The sequence below is a fragment of the Gouania willdenowi genome, chromosome 6 (assembly GCF_900634775.1).
Source record: "Gouania willdenowi chromosome 6, fGouWil2.1, whole genome shotgun sequence".
Classification (NCBI taxonomy): domain Eukaryota; kingdom Metazoa; phylum Chordata; class Actinopteri; order Blenniiformes; family Gobiesocidae; genus Gouania; species Gouania willdenowi.
The window spans coordinates 1,970,415-1,987,175 of record NC_041049.1 but is presented as its reverse complement, the minus strand read 5'-3'; the positions used below and the strand labels follow the sequence as shown (position 1 = coordinate 1,987,175).

General features: G+C 37.0%; 1 protein-coding gene across 1 annotated transcript in view; it reads left to right on the top strand.

Annotated features, from left to right (window-relative positions):
* tmcc3 (transmembrane and coiled-coil domain family 3) overlaps positions 1-15,057 on the top strand; it is a 31,290-nt gene extending 16,233 nt beyond the window's left edge. Inside the window, exons 2-5 of the mRNA XM_028451072.1 lie at positions 9,406-9,555; positions 9,857-10,653; positions 10,918-11,053; positions 12,209-15,057. Of these exons, the coding sequence (XP_028306873.1) occupies positions 9,406-9,555; positions 9,857-10,653; positions 10,918-11,053; positions 12,209-12,511 (1,386 nt within the window). The 3' untranslated portion in view covers positions 12,512-15,057. The remainder of the gene's footprint in view (positions 1-9,405; positions 9,556-9,856; positions 10,654-10,917; positions 11,054-12,208) is intronic.
* The last annotated feature ends 1,704 nt before the right edge of the window (positions 15,058-16,761 follow it).

Sequence of the window (16,761 nt, the reverse complement as noted above, 5' to 3'; positions counted from 1 at the left end):
ATTAAAATAAATAAACACTTGAAATATATCAGTCTGTGTGAAATGAATGTATACATTATACAAGTCTCACTTTTTGAATGGAATTACCGAAATAAATCTACTTTTTCATCATATTCTAAATATATGACCAGCACCTGTATAGTGTTATTTTAAGGTGCTTCGTCACCTCCACTCTAACACAGATGGTTCGTTTGTTCTCATATTTATGACTCGTGAAAGGAATCAAACCTTTATTTTCTATTTGTGGGGCCTTTTATTTTTAAAACCTCTTAGTCGTCACTTTAAACATTCACAGAATAAAATAAACATTTATTTTGAATAAAGCCTCTGTTGGTTTAAAAGCTCCATCTTTGCCGTCCCTGCGACTGTGGGCTGTTAATCAGTCTAAGGGAGAATCCTTCGCTCTGATTGGACGCTTCAGTCTGAGTTGCTGAGTCGCTCTCACACTCATCCTTTCAGAATAAAGTGTTGGCAGTGGATGCTGAAGTTTTTCAGCTGATTGTGTGAATGTCCTTACATAATGAAGATGATGATGATGGTCGCCTCCCACGTCTTGAAATAATAATTAACTGATTGAATGGAATAATGTGTATTTATTAACGCTGAGTCAGCACTCACTGTACTGAGCTCATGTTTTCATCACTTTCACTTAATTGAGAATTTCAACAATTACTAGTTTAAAACATTCAAGAGTGGTATGTGCACTTTCGTCTGTTTGTGCGTACTCGTGCACATTTGTGTGTGCGCGTACATGTGTGTGCTTGTTCGTGCGTGTTCTTCCATGTTTGTGTGTGCGTACATGCGTGTTTGTGCATGTCCGTGCGTGTTTTTTCATGCTCATGCGTGTTTTTGCATGTTCATGCGTGTGTGCTGGTGTGTGTTCTTGTGTGTTTGTGTGTGTTGTGCGTGCTCGTTTGTTTTTGCGTGCTCGTGCATGTTCATGCGTGCTCGTGTGTTCTTACGTGCTCGTGCATATTCATGCATTGTTCTTACGTGCATGTTCATGCCTGCGCATACGTTTGTGTTTGTGATGCTCATGCATGTTTGTGCGTGCATGTGGACGTTTGTGGGTGTGCATGCTCGTGCGTGCGCGTTCATGTTTGTGTGCGTGTGTGTGTTCCTGCGTGTGTGGTCTCAAACAAACCTTTTGGTGTTTCGCGGATATTTGTTACGGTGCAATTTTGGTTGCAATTTTTTTTACAGCGTATGAACGCGCATTGTGTTCCGCGTCCTGATTGGCTAATGCTGCGTTCACCCACCAGCGACACATCCAACTCGGTGAGTTTCACTGCCTGCTGAAGCGAGGAGCTGTGCTCCTTTTTCTCCTCTCATAAACATAAACCACCTGTGAAAAAAGGTGGTGTGATTAGCAGCTAATGCTATGCTAGCTCAGTGCTACAGAGAGAACTTTTACCTGCTATTACCACCTCCTCACTGATTCTCCTCCACACCTAATCCTTCCTAGTCCTGGTTATAAAGGGCGTGTCCTACAGCTCCAGGTGGTCACACACAGCTTCTACTCCATGGTTGAATAGGTGAACAGACCAGTGTCCGTGATGATGTGACGTCATCGTCAACAAAGACTCTGAATGCATTCGGCATCAATGTCTGATCACTAGCAGTGTGACTCTGAAGTGTTGTATGTTTGAAAACAAGTTTATGTTAAAAAATCTATAAAGGTTTGAACTTTAAGTGTTTAAACCAGAGAGAAATGTTAATTCCTGTCTGAGAAAAGTGTATAAAGTGTGTGGTGAGGGGTTTTACAGCCTTAAAACATGTATAATAATAGTAAAAAATAAAGCTGACTATTTCACCTATTGCTGGTGATTTTTAGAACGTAACCCCTTAATAAACGAGGGACTGCTGTATATCGAAACATTTTTCTAATCATCCAGTTTATCTAATCTGGTTTGAAGAACAAATGTGTTTTTGTCAGTAAAACAGTCAAAGGCTTTAATTTAATGTGATGTGAATGACATTTGTGGGAGAAATTTCCATTAGGGCCACATTTTGGATGAAATATGTCCACTGAATTATCAAGTGTTGCTTAATAAAGTAGAAAAATCTGAGCTTTCTAGTTCACCTAGTTTTTTGTAATGGAGATTTGATTTTCAGCACTTTTCTTTCCACTCCGTTACTATGGGAACCAGAGAACAACTTTTTGGTGGAAATTTATAAAAATGCAATGAAGGACATTAGGCAGGGTTGGAGTCAATTACATTTTTAATTTACAATTATATCTTCAATTATCCATGTTCAATTACAACTCAATTATGATTATGTTGACTGACATTATTTCCAATTGCATTTAAAATGACAATTATTTTATCCCCCCCGAAAGTGGATTACAATTGTTTTCAGTTACTAAAGTTAATTTACAATTAATCACAATTACTGAGCCTTTAATAAATAAGCCCATAAAACGTAACCTTCCTCTTGTGTTAGCTTTCTGTTAGCATCTCTAATGCTAACATGTCAGTTTGACCCATGTCTTAAATCAGCTGTAAAATACACTAATAAATATTATCTATCATCTAATTCATTTCTCATCTATTGGTTACTTTGTTAGGCTTCATAATCAATGACAATATTGGTTTTAATATTTATGATGTGGGTGTTTGGGCCTTTTTTGTGTCTGTGTACCCTTAGATTTCAACAGTTAAACTTAATATAAAACATATTTTAATAATTAACTACATATGTGTAAGAACTGTAAAATGGCTCCACAGTTTTACATTTAATTAAATTGCAAATTACAGTTTTTTAATAGATTGTTTCTACCAATTACAAATATAAAGTAAATTATCTGAACTCAATGAAACCTCAATTAGGTTTACAAGAGCAACAGATTTTTTTCAATTACAATTACATCATAATTGTAAATAATTACCAATTATGCAAATATTCTTGACCTCAACCCTGAGATTTTAGAACAGGAACATGTTCTCCACTCACGGAGTGGAAAGACTTTTGTCATTCAAGCCCATATTAAACAAACATTAGGAAGAATACAGCACAGCTGCTAATGCTGCTCATACAGTACAGCTAACATGTAGCATTAACCTTTACATTCCATGATTTTCACCTTTCACCTTCACTCCACCCTCTGTTATCAGCTGGTTATCTGCAGCGCACGAGGCTGACACACCTCTGTAGTCTGAGTGTTCTAGTGAGAAAAAATAATACAATGTTCAACCCTTTCAATGTGAACATTGTGCTGCGTTTGATCACATATTGGTCTAAAGCGGTGGTTCTCAACCTTTTCAGCCCGTGACCCCCAAAATAAAGGTGCCAGAGACCGGGAATAATATCCACTGTTATCCAGGAAGTTTACTATTATTATAGTCATCTTAAAAATGTAAATCCTTGTTTTAATCAGAAACAAAATGGGTTTAAAGTGACCAAAATGGTGGAAATGGTGGAGAAATGAGATTTTAGAAAGCACAAAAATTGGTTAAAAGTTGCAAATTAGAGAGGATAAAAACAGACAGAAAAAGGGGTAAAAAAGGGTTTAAAGTGTCAATATTGGAATAATGAGTTTAAACTGGCAAATAATTGGTTTGATAAATAGTGAAATATGGTAAAGAGGTTAAAAGTGACAACAATGGGTCAACATATGTGACATTAGGTTGAAAGGGTTTATAAGTGTTGAAAATGTCTTGAAAGTGGAAAAATGTGCAGAAAAAAAGGCATTGAAATGTGATGGAAAAGTGTCAGAAATGGGAGTAATGTAGCAAAAATGCATTAAAAGGAGCAAAAAAAATGGCGAGTTTGGTGTACTTGCAGAAAAATGGTAAAAATAAGCAAAAATGGTCTCAAATTGTCTTTGTACTAGAACCTTTTCAGTCATAATAGTGTGAACCAACACATTAAAAACAGTTTATTTTCAGTCACAGGATATTAATAACATGATCGCTAGATGAAGCGTTACATGTTGCGAGAGATTTTGAACCGTGATTATGAGCCGGTTAAAGAGCCGGTATGATGAAAAAAAATCACTCTAATGGTTCAGCTACAGTGATAAACATCATTTAGCCTCATTCAGAGGGACAAAGTGGAAAAAGTTGTTTCCTCCCTCCCTTGTTATTCCACATTTTGTAAAAAGTCAGCTTTTAACGGGCCAGTTGGATTTTCCCCACTCAGTGATGTCACATAGCAGAAACTCCTCCTCTTGACAGTCTCCTAAAATATCCATGTGTTTTACTATAACGAGCATTTTTTTTGGCTGAAAACAATAACTGTGTGGATTATGAAACACAAACCCCTTTTGATCACTAATCTCCCTCTAAAAGAGCGAGACATGAAGTTGGCGTCTATAGACACGCCCACTCATGAATATGCATGAAGGCCCCAAAACAGCCTGTTTATAGAACAGCTCAGAGTCACTTTTCTCAGAGGCTAAAACTCTGGAAAACCGGCGAGTTTGGGAAAATAAACCTCAAATACAATGTTTTTGGGGTTCTTCAAACAAATATGAAATTAGGGTTGAATGAAAAATAGAGCGATACCGCCCCTTTAAATTATATTCTCACAAAAAATGAGGGGTGGCAAGAACACAGCTGCACATGAGTTGATAAATCTCACATTTTAGTAGAATACAATCTTACCTGTGAGTCAAACTCAAGATAGAGAGACACACACACACACACACACACACACACACACACACACACACACACACACACACACCTTTTTCCCTCGTCTCACCTCATGTTTTCCACTTCTCATCTAAGATACGAGGCGCTGCCTTTGTGGTGACCCACATTTACAATTTTGTGTAATTATGTTAACAGTTTGTGTCTTTGTTATATTTTATGTTTTATTAGTCATTTGGTGTATTTTTGGAATTTTGCTTGTACTTTGTGTCTTTTGCTGCCGATTTGTGTGTTTAATTACAGAAAAATACACAAAAGACCGCTAAAATAATCAAAATGACTCCAAAAATATAAGAATGAAGAATAAATACACACAAAATGGGAACAAAATTACACACAAGTCCAAAAATACACACAATAACTATAAAGCACAAAAAGTTACAGAAAAATACACAAAAGACTAAAATAATCTAAATGACTCCAAAATAGGGCTGGGAAAAAAATCGATTTAAATGATTAATTGAATTTGTAGGTAAAAACAATTTTTATTTTGCAAATTTGAGTTTAAAAAAAAATCCCACCACAATTTTTTTCAGACTTTTTTGCGTTCTGATGTGGGCCCGCCCCCTCTTTGTTTACCCTCTGAGTAGGCTATATGTGTGCCACTGGCATGTTTAATGTTTTATTCACACTATGCTGAGATGCTAAGGGAAGAGTTTACATATTTTAAAACATAACATTACAATTAAAAAAAAAAAAAAAAGTTATCTGATTTCTTAATCACAAAATTGAAACTACTGTGAAGGTGCTGTTACACTTTTGCTTAAACCTGGTTAAAGCTTGAAATAGTTGAATGACAGAGCCTCATTAACTTTTTATTTTGAAATAAATAATAACAGCAACAAAGTAGCACTTTTGACAATATATCTGTCTGCAGTCATTTTTATGTGCATTTAAAAAAAAAAAATCTAATCGAAACTCAAATTTTTTTTTTTTCAAATCCGAAATTTTTTTAGGCAAAATCGCCCAGGCCTACTCCAGACATACATAGAAAAATGAACACAAAATGTGAACAAAAATACACAAAATGACACCTTGTGTAATTAGGTTTTAATGATTTGTGTGTTTTTTTTTTTTGGCGATTTCATGCAATGTTGTCTTATGACTTTTTCACATGGTTTTGTTGTGATTTTAGTTTTTTTTGGACGTGTTTTTGTTAATTCTGGTTTGTGTGTTCCTACCTAAAAATGAGAGAAACTGTTAGCGATGAGTGTCAGAAATCCTGAGAACTTGGTTCCAAACCTTTTATCTTTGCTCAATCGTTAAGAGCAGACGCAGCGTCAGTGAATTGTGTCCTCTCTGTGTGTCTGTGTGTTGTGTGTCTGCGCGCGCGATGTACAGAGCAGATCTGCTAGCAGTGCAGCCTTAAATAGCCACGGTGGGTTAATCACAGTTAACCCATCATTAAATGGATCCTCTAAACAGTCTGAAGACATTTCCATATTTGTGCAGATCTGTAAAGTCAGAGTGAGGAAGAGGAGGATAAGAGGTGAAGAACAGGGGTCAAGGACAGGAAAAGTACTTTTCCACCGTCTATAATTCAGCTGAGATGAGATGGTTCCTAACGTTGGAACGTCCTGTGAAGATAAAAAGATTTGGCTTTAAGTTTTTAACACCTTTGATTTATTGTGTTTTCATTTTATTGTTATCAGTGTAAACCTGAGGGCTGTTTCTTTTCATTCTGTGCATTTCTGTTGTTGTTTTGTAAGTTTTTTTTTTTTTGTTGTCCTTTGTACATTTGTTGTTTTATTGTACGTTTGTGTGCTTTTGTTGTCGTCTATGCGTTTTTTGTTGTTTCACTTGTTTCTGTTGTCATTTTTGTGCTTTTTCCTTTTCATTTTGTGCATTTTTGTTCTGGTTTTGTGCTTTTTTTCTGTTGTCCTATGTACATTTGTTGGTTTTATTGTGTTTTTTTATTGTCTTGTGCATTATCAATGTCAATGTAATTTTGTGCAATTTTTGATGTCATATTTGTCTTGTGATTTGATGTTATTTTGTGTTTTCCTTGTTGTTTTATGCTTTTTCCTTTTCATTCTGTGCGTTTCTGTTGTGGCTTTGTTTATGGTAAAGTTGATTTAGTCGTCCCAGGTGAGGGAGAAGGAAACTGTTATGTCAGACACTAAATGTGATTTCTTCCTCTGAGTCAGTCTCCCATCATCAGCTGCCAATACGTCGCTTTCACAGTTTCTGTTTGACGTGGACGGATGGGGGCCGTTGCCGTGGTTACGCTACATCCATCCCCATCACTCAGAGCGTTCGGTATTGACCTCCATCTGCTTCCCACATGTGATGAAGATCCCTCAGAGAGCAGAAAGATCTATTTGACTGGATCTTTCCCAGTCCCTCAAACACACCAGTTTAAATCAACTCAAACACTCAAATGCACAAGACGACAACAGAAACTCAGAAAAGCACATTAAAACACAACAAATGTACAAAGGACAATGAAAACACACAAAACGACAAGGAAAACGCTCGAAATAATGACAAATGCACAAAATAACAAAAATGACTTAAAAATCGCACAAAATGATGACAACATAAATGGATGAAACAACAATAAATGTACAAGACAATAAAAACACACAAAAGCAACAACAAATATACATAGGCCAACAAAAAAACGTACAAAATGACCACAGAATGAAAAAGAAAAAACAAAACTGCAAGGAAAATGTACAAAATAATGATAAAAGCACAAAACGACAACAAAAAATGACGTCAAAATAAAAAAAAGGCCTTTGAAGACGCACAAGACAAAGACAAAAATGCACAAAAGCACATATAAATGTACAAATCGAGAACGGAAATGCAGTGAAATGGAAAATGCATGAAACGGCAAGGAAATAAAATCAATAACAAAACACATTAAAAAACATCAAGTATACATGAGACAACAAAAACGTACAAATCGTAAACAGAAATGGACAAAATTGACAATCAAAATGCACAAGACGGCAACAAACGCACTAAATCACGCGAACATCGACATAAATACACAAAATGCTTTTTAAAAAAAACAGACATTTAAACACAAAGTGACTTTTAAATAAACACAAAGCACAACAATAGTGGCAGCATTGGATCAAATCCAATCTACACTTTCTTCCTCTCGGTGTGTGTGAAGCATCCAATCAGCTGCTGAGTTTGTTTCCTCAGACTGTGACTCGTGAAGCTTCTTATCTTTATTCACACTTCCTGTAAACATTGATCCGTGACTTTGTTCTCGTGCTGAAACCATCCTGAGCGTCTTTGGGGAACGAGCAGCGTTTGTAGTTACAGTTTCCACAGTAGCACAACAGTGAGGTTTCCCTCAGTGGGTCATTGTGTGTTTGTTCCAGGTTTTCACTCCCCATGGTGAAGTCACCAGGAGTCGCACTCTGAGGCTTCACCATTTACCTGATTATTCCCACAACGGGGACACTCCCAAGGTTTCTCTCAGCACATAAATATATATTATAATATTCTTGTGGAATAATTCTTAAGTTGGTTTAAGGAAAAGTGATCATTTATGCTTTTAAATACATCAAAACGGTTAAATCAAATGGTCTGTGCAGCGGCTCTTTCATATTCTGTTATTTTTTACAAGCGAGGGATGAGGAAACTTCCTCTGCTGATTGTTGTTGTTTTCTCTGTTTTTGTTGTCAGATGTTTTAGTTTTTACCTTGTTTTTTGCTGTCAATATGTGTTTCATTGTCATTTTGTGAGTCTTTGCTGTCATCTTGTGTATTTTTGTTATTTTGTGCATTATTTACGTCTTTTGTATGGTGTGTGTTGTTACATTTGTTATGTAAAACATTTGTAATTGATTGTATTATTTAAATGCAAGATTTGAGGGAATAAATAAAAGTAATTTCCTTTTTTTATTGGATCAGGTGGAATGTCTCGTCAGGTCAAATGGATAAATCTGATGTTATTGCAATCTATTATTAGGTATTGGACGTCTTTAGTTTCTACATTTCTGCTCTTAGACGAGTGGAATCACTCAGTTTAATGTGTTTGGCTCCATGTTCACCATCTGTACCAGTGATACTCAGAGTCCTTCACACATATGGAGTCTCCGTATGTCCACAGACCAACACATCCTCCACCCTCTACACTCAGACCTAGATTACAGCTCACCCAGCGTCCCATGTGATGGATGATCCCACTGTTTATATGTTAGAGACAAAAACTCACCTTTAGATGCTGTTTTAAATGAACATTAATCATTTGTTATCTCAGGCTGATGAATAATTCAAAATCTACATCCACTGGTCCGACCACAAATGATCTTCTGCTGTTTCTATTACAGCAGAAGAAGAAACATGTCATTAGCTTAGCGTTAACAGCTAGTCCGAGCATTGCGGGGCACTATTTAGCAGCCTACTGGTTGTAAAAGCTGCATCACGCACATCATAAACCAGTGTTGCACCGATAACGATACTAGTATAGGGAGGGGCCCCGGTATCGGCCCTGATAGCCTGGAATCTGTATCAGCAAGTACTAACCATTAACACGCTGATGCCATTTACAGCATCAATTTCTCAGAGCTGCCATTTTGAACCAATCGCAGGGCCACGTTTTTATGTCGAAACTAACGTCACTACACACGCGAGAAAATGTCGGAGATATAAAGGACCAGATTTTGTGGCAAAGAAAAAGGTCTTTTTGATGCAGTATCAGTATTGGCCGATATTATGCAACCTTCCTTAACGTCACATTATATAGACGTTAAGGCTAAAATATAAATAACATCTTTGATCTACAGGCGGAGCGCAGCAGCTGCGACATCCTCACCATCCAGGTGCCGATTCGCCGCGGTGGCTCAGAGTCCAACCTAGACATAGTGGATGGCGTGGGTTTGGATTTCACCAAAGGAGCGCTGGGTATAGACAGCCTGCAGCAGAAAATACTCAAGGTGAGACATCTGTGTGGTTTCTGTCTTTTTGATTCATTTGGAAGTGATTCTCACTTATATTAAACATATATTCAACCTTTGACCAACTAACCAACCAGGCCTTAGACTAACTAACCAACCAGGCCTTAGACTAACTAACCAACCATGCCTTTAACTAACAAACCAATAACCTAGAAGCCTTTAACTAACCACCTGTTCTACTGGTCGGGCCTTTATTCACCGAGTGGAGCCTTTACTCTTAAGTTCTTCTGGTCGTTGTGCGTCTCCAGATCTCTGAGAGAAAGTGTGTTTCTCCAATCAGGTGACGGAGCAGATGAAGGTGGAGCAGACGATCCGGGACCAGAACGTGGCCGAGTACCTGAAGTTGGTGAACAACGCTGACAAGCAGCAGGTGTCGCGCATACGACAGGTGTTTGAGAAGAAGAACCAGAAGTCTGCGCACACCATTGCTCGGCTACAGAAGAAGTTGGAGCATTACCACCGCCGCATGAAGGACAGCGACGCCAACGGGAAGCACAACCACAAGGATGCCGCCTCCGCCAAAGAGTCGGGCACGCACAGTAAGGAGGGCAGCCTGCGTGACATCAGCACGGGGGGCGGCGGGGGGCGCCACCCTACGCTGGACAAAGTAAAAACCCTCGGGCCAGGCGTGTCGTTATCACCGCCGTTCTTCTTCAACAAGTCGCGGGAGTTCGCTAACCTCATCAGGAACAAGTTTGGCAGTGCCGACAACATTGCCCACCTGAAGAGCTCCATGGAGAGCAGCTCGGGGCTGCAGGTGGAGCCCGGGGGGCGGGGCCTGAGCGGCAGCGCCACCACCGTTGCTAAGGCCACCACCAAATACCACAGTGACGACGAGTGCTCCACGGGCACGTCCGCCTCCGCCGACTCTAACGGTAACGCGTTGGGTGGGTCGGCGGCAGGGTCCGGGGGCGCGGGGCGGTCGGAGTCCAGTGGGCGACTGATGGAGGTGCTGGACGTGATGCGAGAGGTGAAGGAGGCGCAGACGCAGCTGACGGATGACATGGAGGCGCTGAGCACACAGTTCAAACGAGACTACAGCTACTTCACACAGGTGATGCAGGAGGAACGCTACAGGTGAGCATTTGTCCGTCTGGATCTATATCTACAGCTCTATGACTTTGTACTCCATACATTTGCACACAAATATCTGTACATTCAATTCATCTCTCTACATATATTTATCTCTTTATTTATCTATATATCTACATTTATCCATCTATATCTTTCTATTACTGCCTACTGTACTGACCTCTATATATCAAAACAAGTGTGTCAGTGTTTGATTAACTGGTCTTCATTTCTGCAGTTTTTCTCTCGTTTTGTTTGTGCGTGTGTCAGGTACGAGCGTCTGGAGGACCAGTTAAACGACCTGACTGAGCTGCACCAGCATGAAACCAGTAACCTGAAGCAGGAGCTGGCTAGCATCGAGGAGAAGGTTGCGTACCAGGCCTACGAGCGTGCACGAGACATCCAGGTGAGTCCGAGCAGCAGACGATAAAGACACAGGGTGTGTAGTAAATGTCCTACTAACATACTACACACTACAAACTCAATGAATATGTACTGTCTACTATATGCTGTTGTATATACTGTTTACTATATGCTATAATATATACTGTCTACTATGTACTGTAGTATATACTGTCTACTATATGCTATAGTATATACTGTCTACTATCTACTCTACTATATACTGTAGTATATACTGTCTACTATATGCTGTAGTATATACTGTCTACTATGTACTGTAGTATATACTGTCTACTATATGCTATAGTATATACTGTCTACTATCTACTCTACTATATACTGTAGTATATACTGTCTACTATATGCTATAGTATATACTGTCTACTATGTACTGTAGTATATACTGTCTACTATTTGCTATAGTATATACTGTCTACTATATGCTATAGTATATACTGTCTACTATATACTGTAGTATATACTGTCTACTACATGCTGTAGTATATACTGTCTACTACATGCTGTAGTATATACTGTCTACTATTTGCTGTAGTATATACTGTCTACTATATACTGTAGTATATACAGTCTACTATATACTGTAGTATATACTGTCTACTATATACTGTAGTATATACTGTCACATACGCAGTCTATTCATACTATTTAATGTGAACGCACTACGTACTCATTTAGGATGTAAGTAGTACGTTAGGATGACATTTATAACACCACTGGAGTTTGAAGTTGTTTTAATCACAGGATGACCTGATGCCATAGCCCCGCCCCCTTAGGCACTATACACAAAGCAACAGCGGTACACAGCGTGACTCCAAAACAACAAAAAGGCAAAAACTAGTGAAACAACAGTAAATAACACAAAATGACGACATAAACGCACATATTAACTGAAAAACAAAACAAAAATACACAAAAAACTGCAACAAAATATATAAAACGATAAGAGAAATGCACCAAATGACAACAAAAACACACAAAATGACCCCAAAACAACAAAAATACACAAAGTGACACTAAAAACACGCGACTCAAAACAGAAAATTTACCAGAAAAACACATGAAACGACGACAAATACAAGAAATGACAACAAAAACCTTTCCCACATTGTGCTATTGTGTATTATTTTGTGTGTTACAGGAAGTGCTGGAGTCGTGTCAGACCCGCGTTTCTAAGCTGGAGCTGCAGCAGCAGCAGCAACAAACGGTGCAGCTAGAAAACACCGATGCTAAAGTGCTTTTAGGAAAGTGCATCAACATCATGTTGGCCATCGCTACCGTGCTCCTGGTGTGCGTTTCCACGGCCGCTAAGTTCACCGCCCCGCTGCTGCGATCACGCCTTCGCCTGGCGCTCACCTGCGTGGGCCTGTCCCTGTTGGCTGTTCTCTGGAAGAACTGGGAGCATCTGCAATGTGCCCTGGAGCGACTGCTGCTGCCGCACTGAGATGCCAATACTTTACGTTAAAAAACTGAAGTACGCAAAGACGCATCATTGTGAAGCCGAAACACGCCCGACGAGGGACGCGTTTGTCTGCGTTTTTCCCGAGGTGTGTGTTTTAAGTGAATTGTGTAAATGTGTTTTCATGTTGTGCGTCTTTAAGGAAATGTTTTACTTTTCAGGAATTTTTCTCTCCATTCAGATAAACGTGGGAATCTTTTTAAAGATTTTTCTTTTAATAGAATAAGCATCACATGCTAACGCTAGCATCTGATTCCAACTTTGGTATCACATGCTAACACGAGCATTTGATGCTAACTTTAATATTGCATGCTAACATTAGCATCTAAGACTAACATGGTCTAATGAGTAGCTATTACATGCTAACACTAATTAGCATCTAATGCTGATATGACATGACATGCTAACGCTAGCATCTGATGCTAACTTTGGTATCTCATTTTAACACTAACATCTGAGGCTAACACGGTCTGACTTGTAGCTATCTCATGCTAGCACTAATTGGTATCTAATGCTGATGTGCCATCACATGCTAACACTAGCTTCTGAAGCTAGTATACTAGCGTACTAGTATACTAGCAACCGATGCTAACACAGCAATCACATCCTAACACTGTAATGCAAATACTGACCAATATCGGATGCTGAACAGTATTTATGCTAACGGATAATAGCACAAGCTAACAGATATTAAATACTATTAGCATCAGATATTACTGTTAACGACAGATATTTCTAACATGCACCGGTGCTAACTTACCTGAACATGATGCTAACTTTAACAACATTGTTGTCATTGATTTTTATTAATAAGTTGGTGCTAAAAAATAAAAGAAAAGCTACTTCTAACAATAACCTGATGCTAAAACACATGCTAACAAATCTTTGATAATAAAAGAGCATTGATGTCACTAACATCTGATAGCAACTGTGATTTTAAATTAAAAATAAATAATATTTATAATGCAGCTAGCAGAAGCTAATGCTAAACAAACTCACATAAATTAGGGTCAAACATTAGTGTAACATCTGGTACCAATGCTAATATCTGAAGCTAACAGCAGTATCTTAGCACTGATATGCTACTACGGGTGTTTGATGCTAACATTGGAATCGGATAAAATCACTGAAAATGAAAATGCTAACAGCGATATCTGATGCTAGTTTCACTGCGAGCTAATTGATAATTCAGTTTGTTTTAAACAAGAAAGATAAATTTCCTGAGAAATGTTTCACTGTTTTTGTGAACAAAAGCTGCCTCTCGTCGTCTTCTGCTGTTAGCGTGTTTCTTGTGTCGCATCTTGTTGCTTTGAAAGATTTTTTAGGAACAAAAAGGATTTCTACGTGGATGTTTTTGCAGCTTTCTTGTGGACAGACGCCTGCGCCGAACAAACTAAGGAAGGGACAAACTAATGCGATCCACATTTTATTTTTGTTTTTTTAAACGATAAAACAATCTGAGTTCTGTTCAAGCCTGAGTGCTGCGTTCAAGTGCGCGAGGAAAAAATATTTTTGTTTTGACTTAAATATCTGACCGAAGAAGAAATAATCATGAAAATAAACAAATTCATAAATGTAGGTGTTTTTAATTCCAGAAAATTCATTTTGTCCTCTTTTTGAATAATATGTGAAGGTTTTCTTTAATTCTGACATCAACAAACGCCTCTGAGGAAGACTGGCAGTTGACGTTTGAAACATGGCAGATCACAGTAAATTTCCTAAAAAGTTGTCTGAATAATAATAATAAAAAAAACAAAACCATAACATATTATGAATGTTTTTATTTTAAAGCCTTAGAAGTAAAGGGCTTTTGTAAAAAAATAAATACAAATTTTAAATAAATGCAAAAAGTGAATCAAACTCAAACAACTTGATTTTATATCGACGAGAACTGGTTTTTCATCACCAGCCTGGTAAACTATTTTATTTAATTCATTTATTATATAACAGACATGCATTGTGTTCATTTGATTTAAAAAAATATATAATTTGGCTTTAAAGAAGTATATTTACATTTTTTGATGAAAAATAATAAAACTATATGCGATGTTCATCTAATGCGCTCATTTGCATTAATGTAACAAATTCTGTTAAACATTTCTTTAACGGTTAATAAAATTTCACTAAATATAATACATTTGTTTTTCTGTATAATTTATATTTAAAGATTATTTTAATCACAAGCTGTAAAAGTTCTGCCAAGTAATTTTTTATTAATCAATCGCCTTTTTATTTCTTTTTTTTGTTGCTGTGATTATTGATAAATTAGCATTAAATTATGTGTATGTTGGTTTCTCCCACAGCACCTGAACGCAACACATCAGAGCAGGACAGAGAACTGAACTGTAGCTCTTTATCACTGTGACGATGCTCTTTGATGCCTTTTCTATTCTCGCTTCATCGCGTTAAAATTAAGGGAAACGCTCTTATTTCCTCCTCTTTTCTGTTTGTGTGTGTTTTTAAATCAGTCGTTAGATTCTCATTCTCATATTTTTGTGATCACGATGAAATAAACTTGTTTTTCTACCAAGTCTCCGACTCTTTTTAACCTTATGAATCATACGAATGAGTGTAAACAAAAGAAAACCCACACAGTTCGCTTTTTATTTTCTTGATAATCCACATATTGATCACTTATGAGCAGAGGTGAGAAACCTTTACCACAAATGTGATTTTCTGATTCGAGGGCCACATTATCAACATTTGTGTCAGCATTTAGAATAACGACAGTTCTGAGCATTAATACAGAGAACAATGAGTTTTTGTTGTTCACATGTTTTTTTGGTGTAATTTATTGTTTTCTTTAGTTTCTTTGTGGTCGCTTTGTCTATTTTTCTCTCATTTTGTGCTTTCTGATGTCTTGTGTTTTTACAGTCGCTTTGTGTGTTTTTGAAGTCATTTTGCATATTTTGCTTTCATTTGTTTTATGTTTGAGTCTTTGTATTTTTGTTGTAATTTTGGAGACATTTTTTGTGCATTCATTTTCAAAGTCGTTTTATAATTTTTCTTTAATTTTCTGTTGCAGTTTTGTGTATTTATGTTGTCTAATGTATATTTATGTAATTTTGTTTACATGTTTTTTTTTTTTGTATTTGTGCATTTATTTTAGAGGCCCCTCAAAATTAGAGCTAGAGCCGCATGTGGCCCCCGAGCCGCCAGTTGCCAATATGTGTTTTTGAGCATTTAACGTGTGAAAAGAAAATTGCTTTGCTTGCAGCGCCGCCTCGTGGCCAAACATGAGCACCGTTGTCTTCATGTGTAGTAAAAAAAAAAAAAGAAAGGCAAAGTGAAACTTTTTTATATAATAAACATTCTCCGCTTAACATGTTATCTAATGGTTTCCACCTCTTTGTTAATGTGTGTTAATGTTAATATTTACAAGAAAATAAGCGGTTAAAGAATCAGACTTTGTTCATTGTACAGGTAACAAATGTATTTATTTTATAAAGACAGTCAGGGTTTTGAGGGTTGTGGTACAGATCAGTTCTGTTTATGTAGTTCATGACACAGTGCATGAAATTGTAAAAAAGAAGATATATATATATATACATGTTGAAAGTTAAACTGAATGTTTATGATGAAATTCGATACTTATATAGTCTTAGTATATTTATCTTTACGTTTAATTTTTAAAAACAAACTAAAATTGAATATTAAATCAGTCAGTGAACGCACCATCGGACCTTGTTAATCTCCTGCACTCAATGCATTTTAGTTGATTGCACTTTATTTTCATAAAACATACTGGCCATGGGTTTGTGACTAGTTTTTAATAGAGTTTAAGAACTTATTAGAATCTGTTTTAGAAGCAAAAGTTAAACTTTTTTGAAAAATGTTATTTAACAGTTTGATAAATATGCCACTTGTACTTGAATTGAAGTTGGTCACTATTTACTTGTTCTCACAAGTTAAAAAAGGAAATAAATTGTATTTCATACCATTTAGTACTTGTAAAGGTGAAATTTGTAATTATCGATATTGTGATGTATCGAGATATAATGTATAGTAATACTCAAATCAAGAATCGTATCGTCAGATTCATGGCGATGCACACCCCTAATTGTGAAGATGAAAATCTGGGAACACATTGTTTAAAAAGCGTGTAACTAATATCCATAAATGCTGTTTTGTAAAGGTTTAATCACAATTTTCTATTACATTAAAACGTTTTATTTTTTAAAAATTTTTCCACCAAATTCTTAAATCACGTTTTGTGTTTTAGGGTTTTTTTTTTT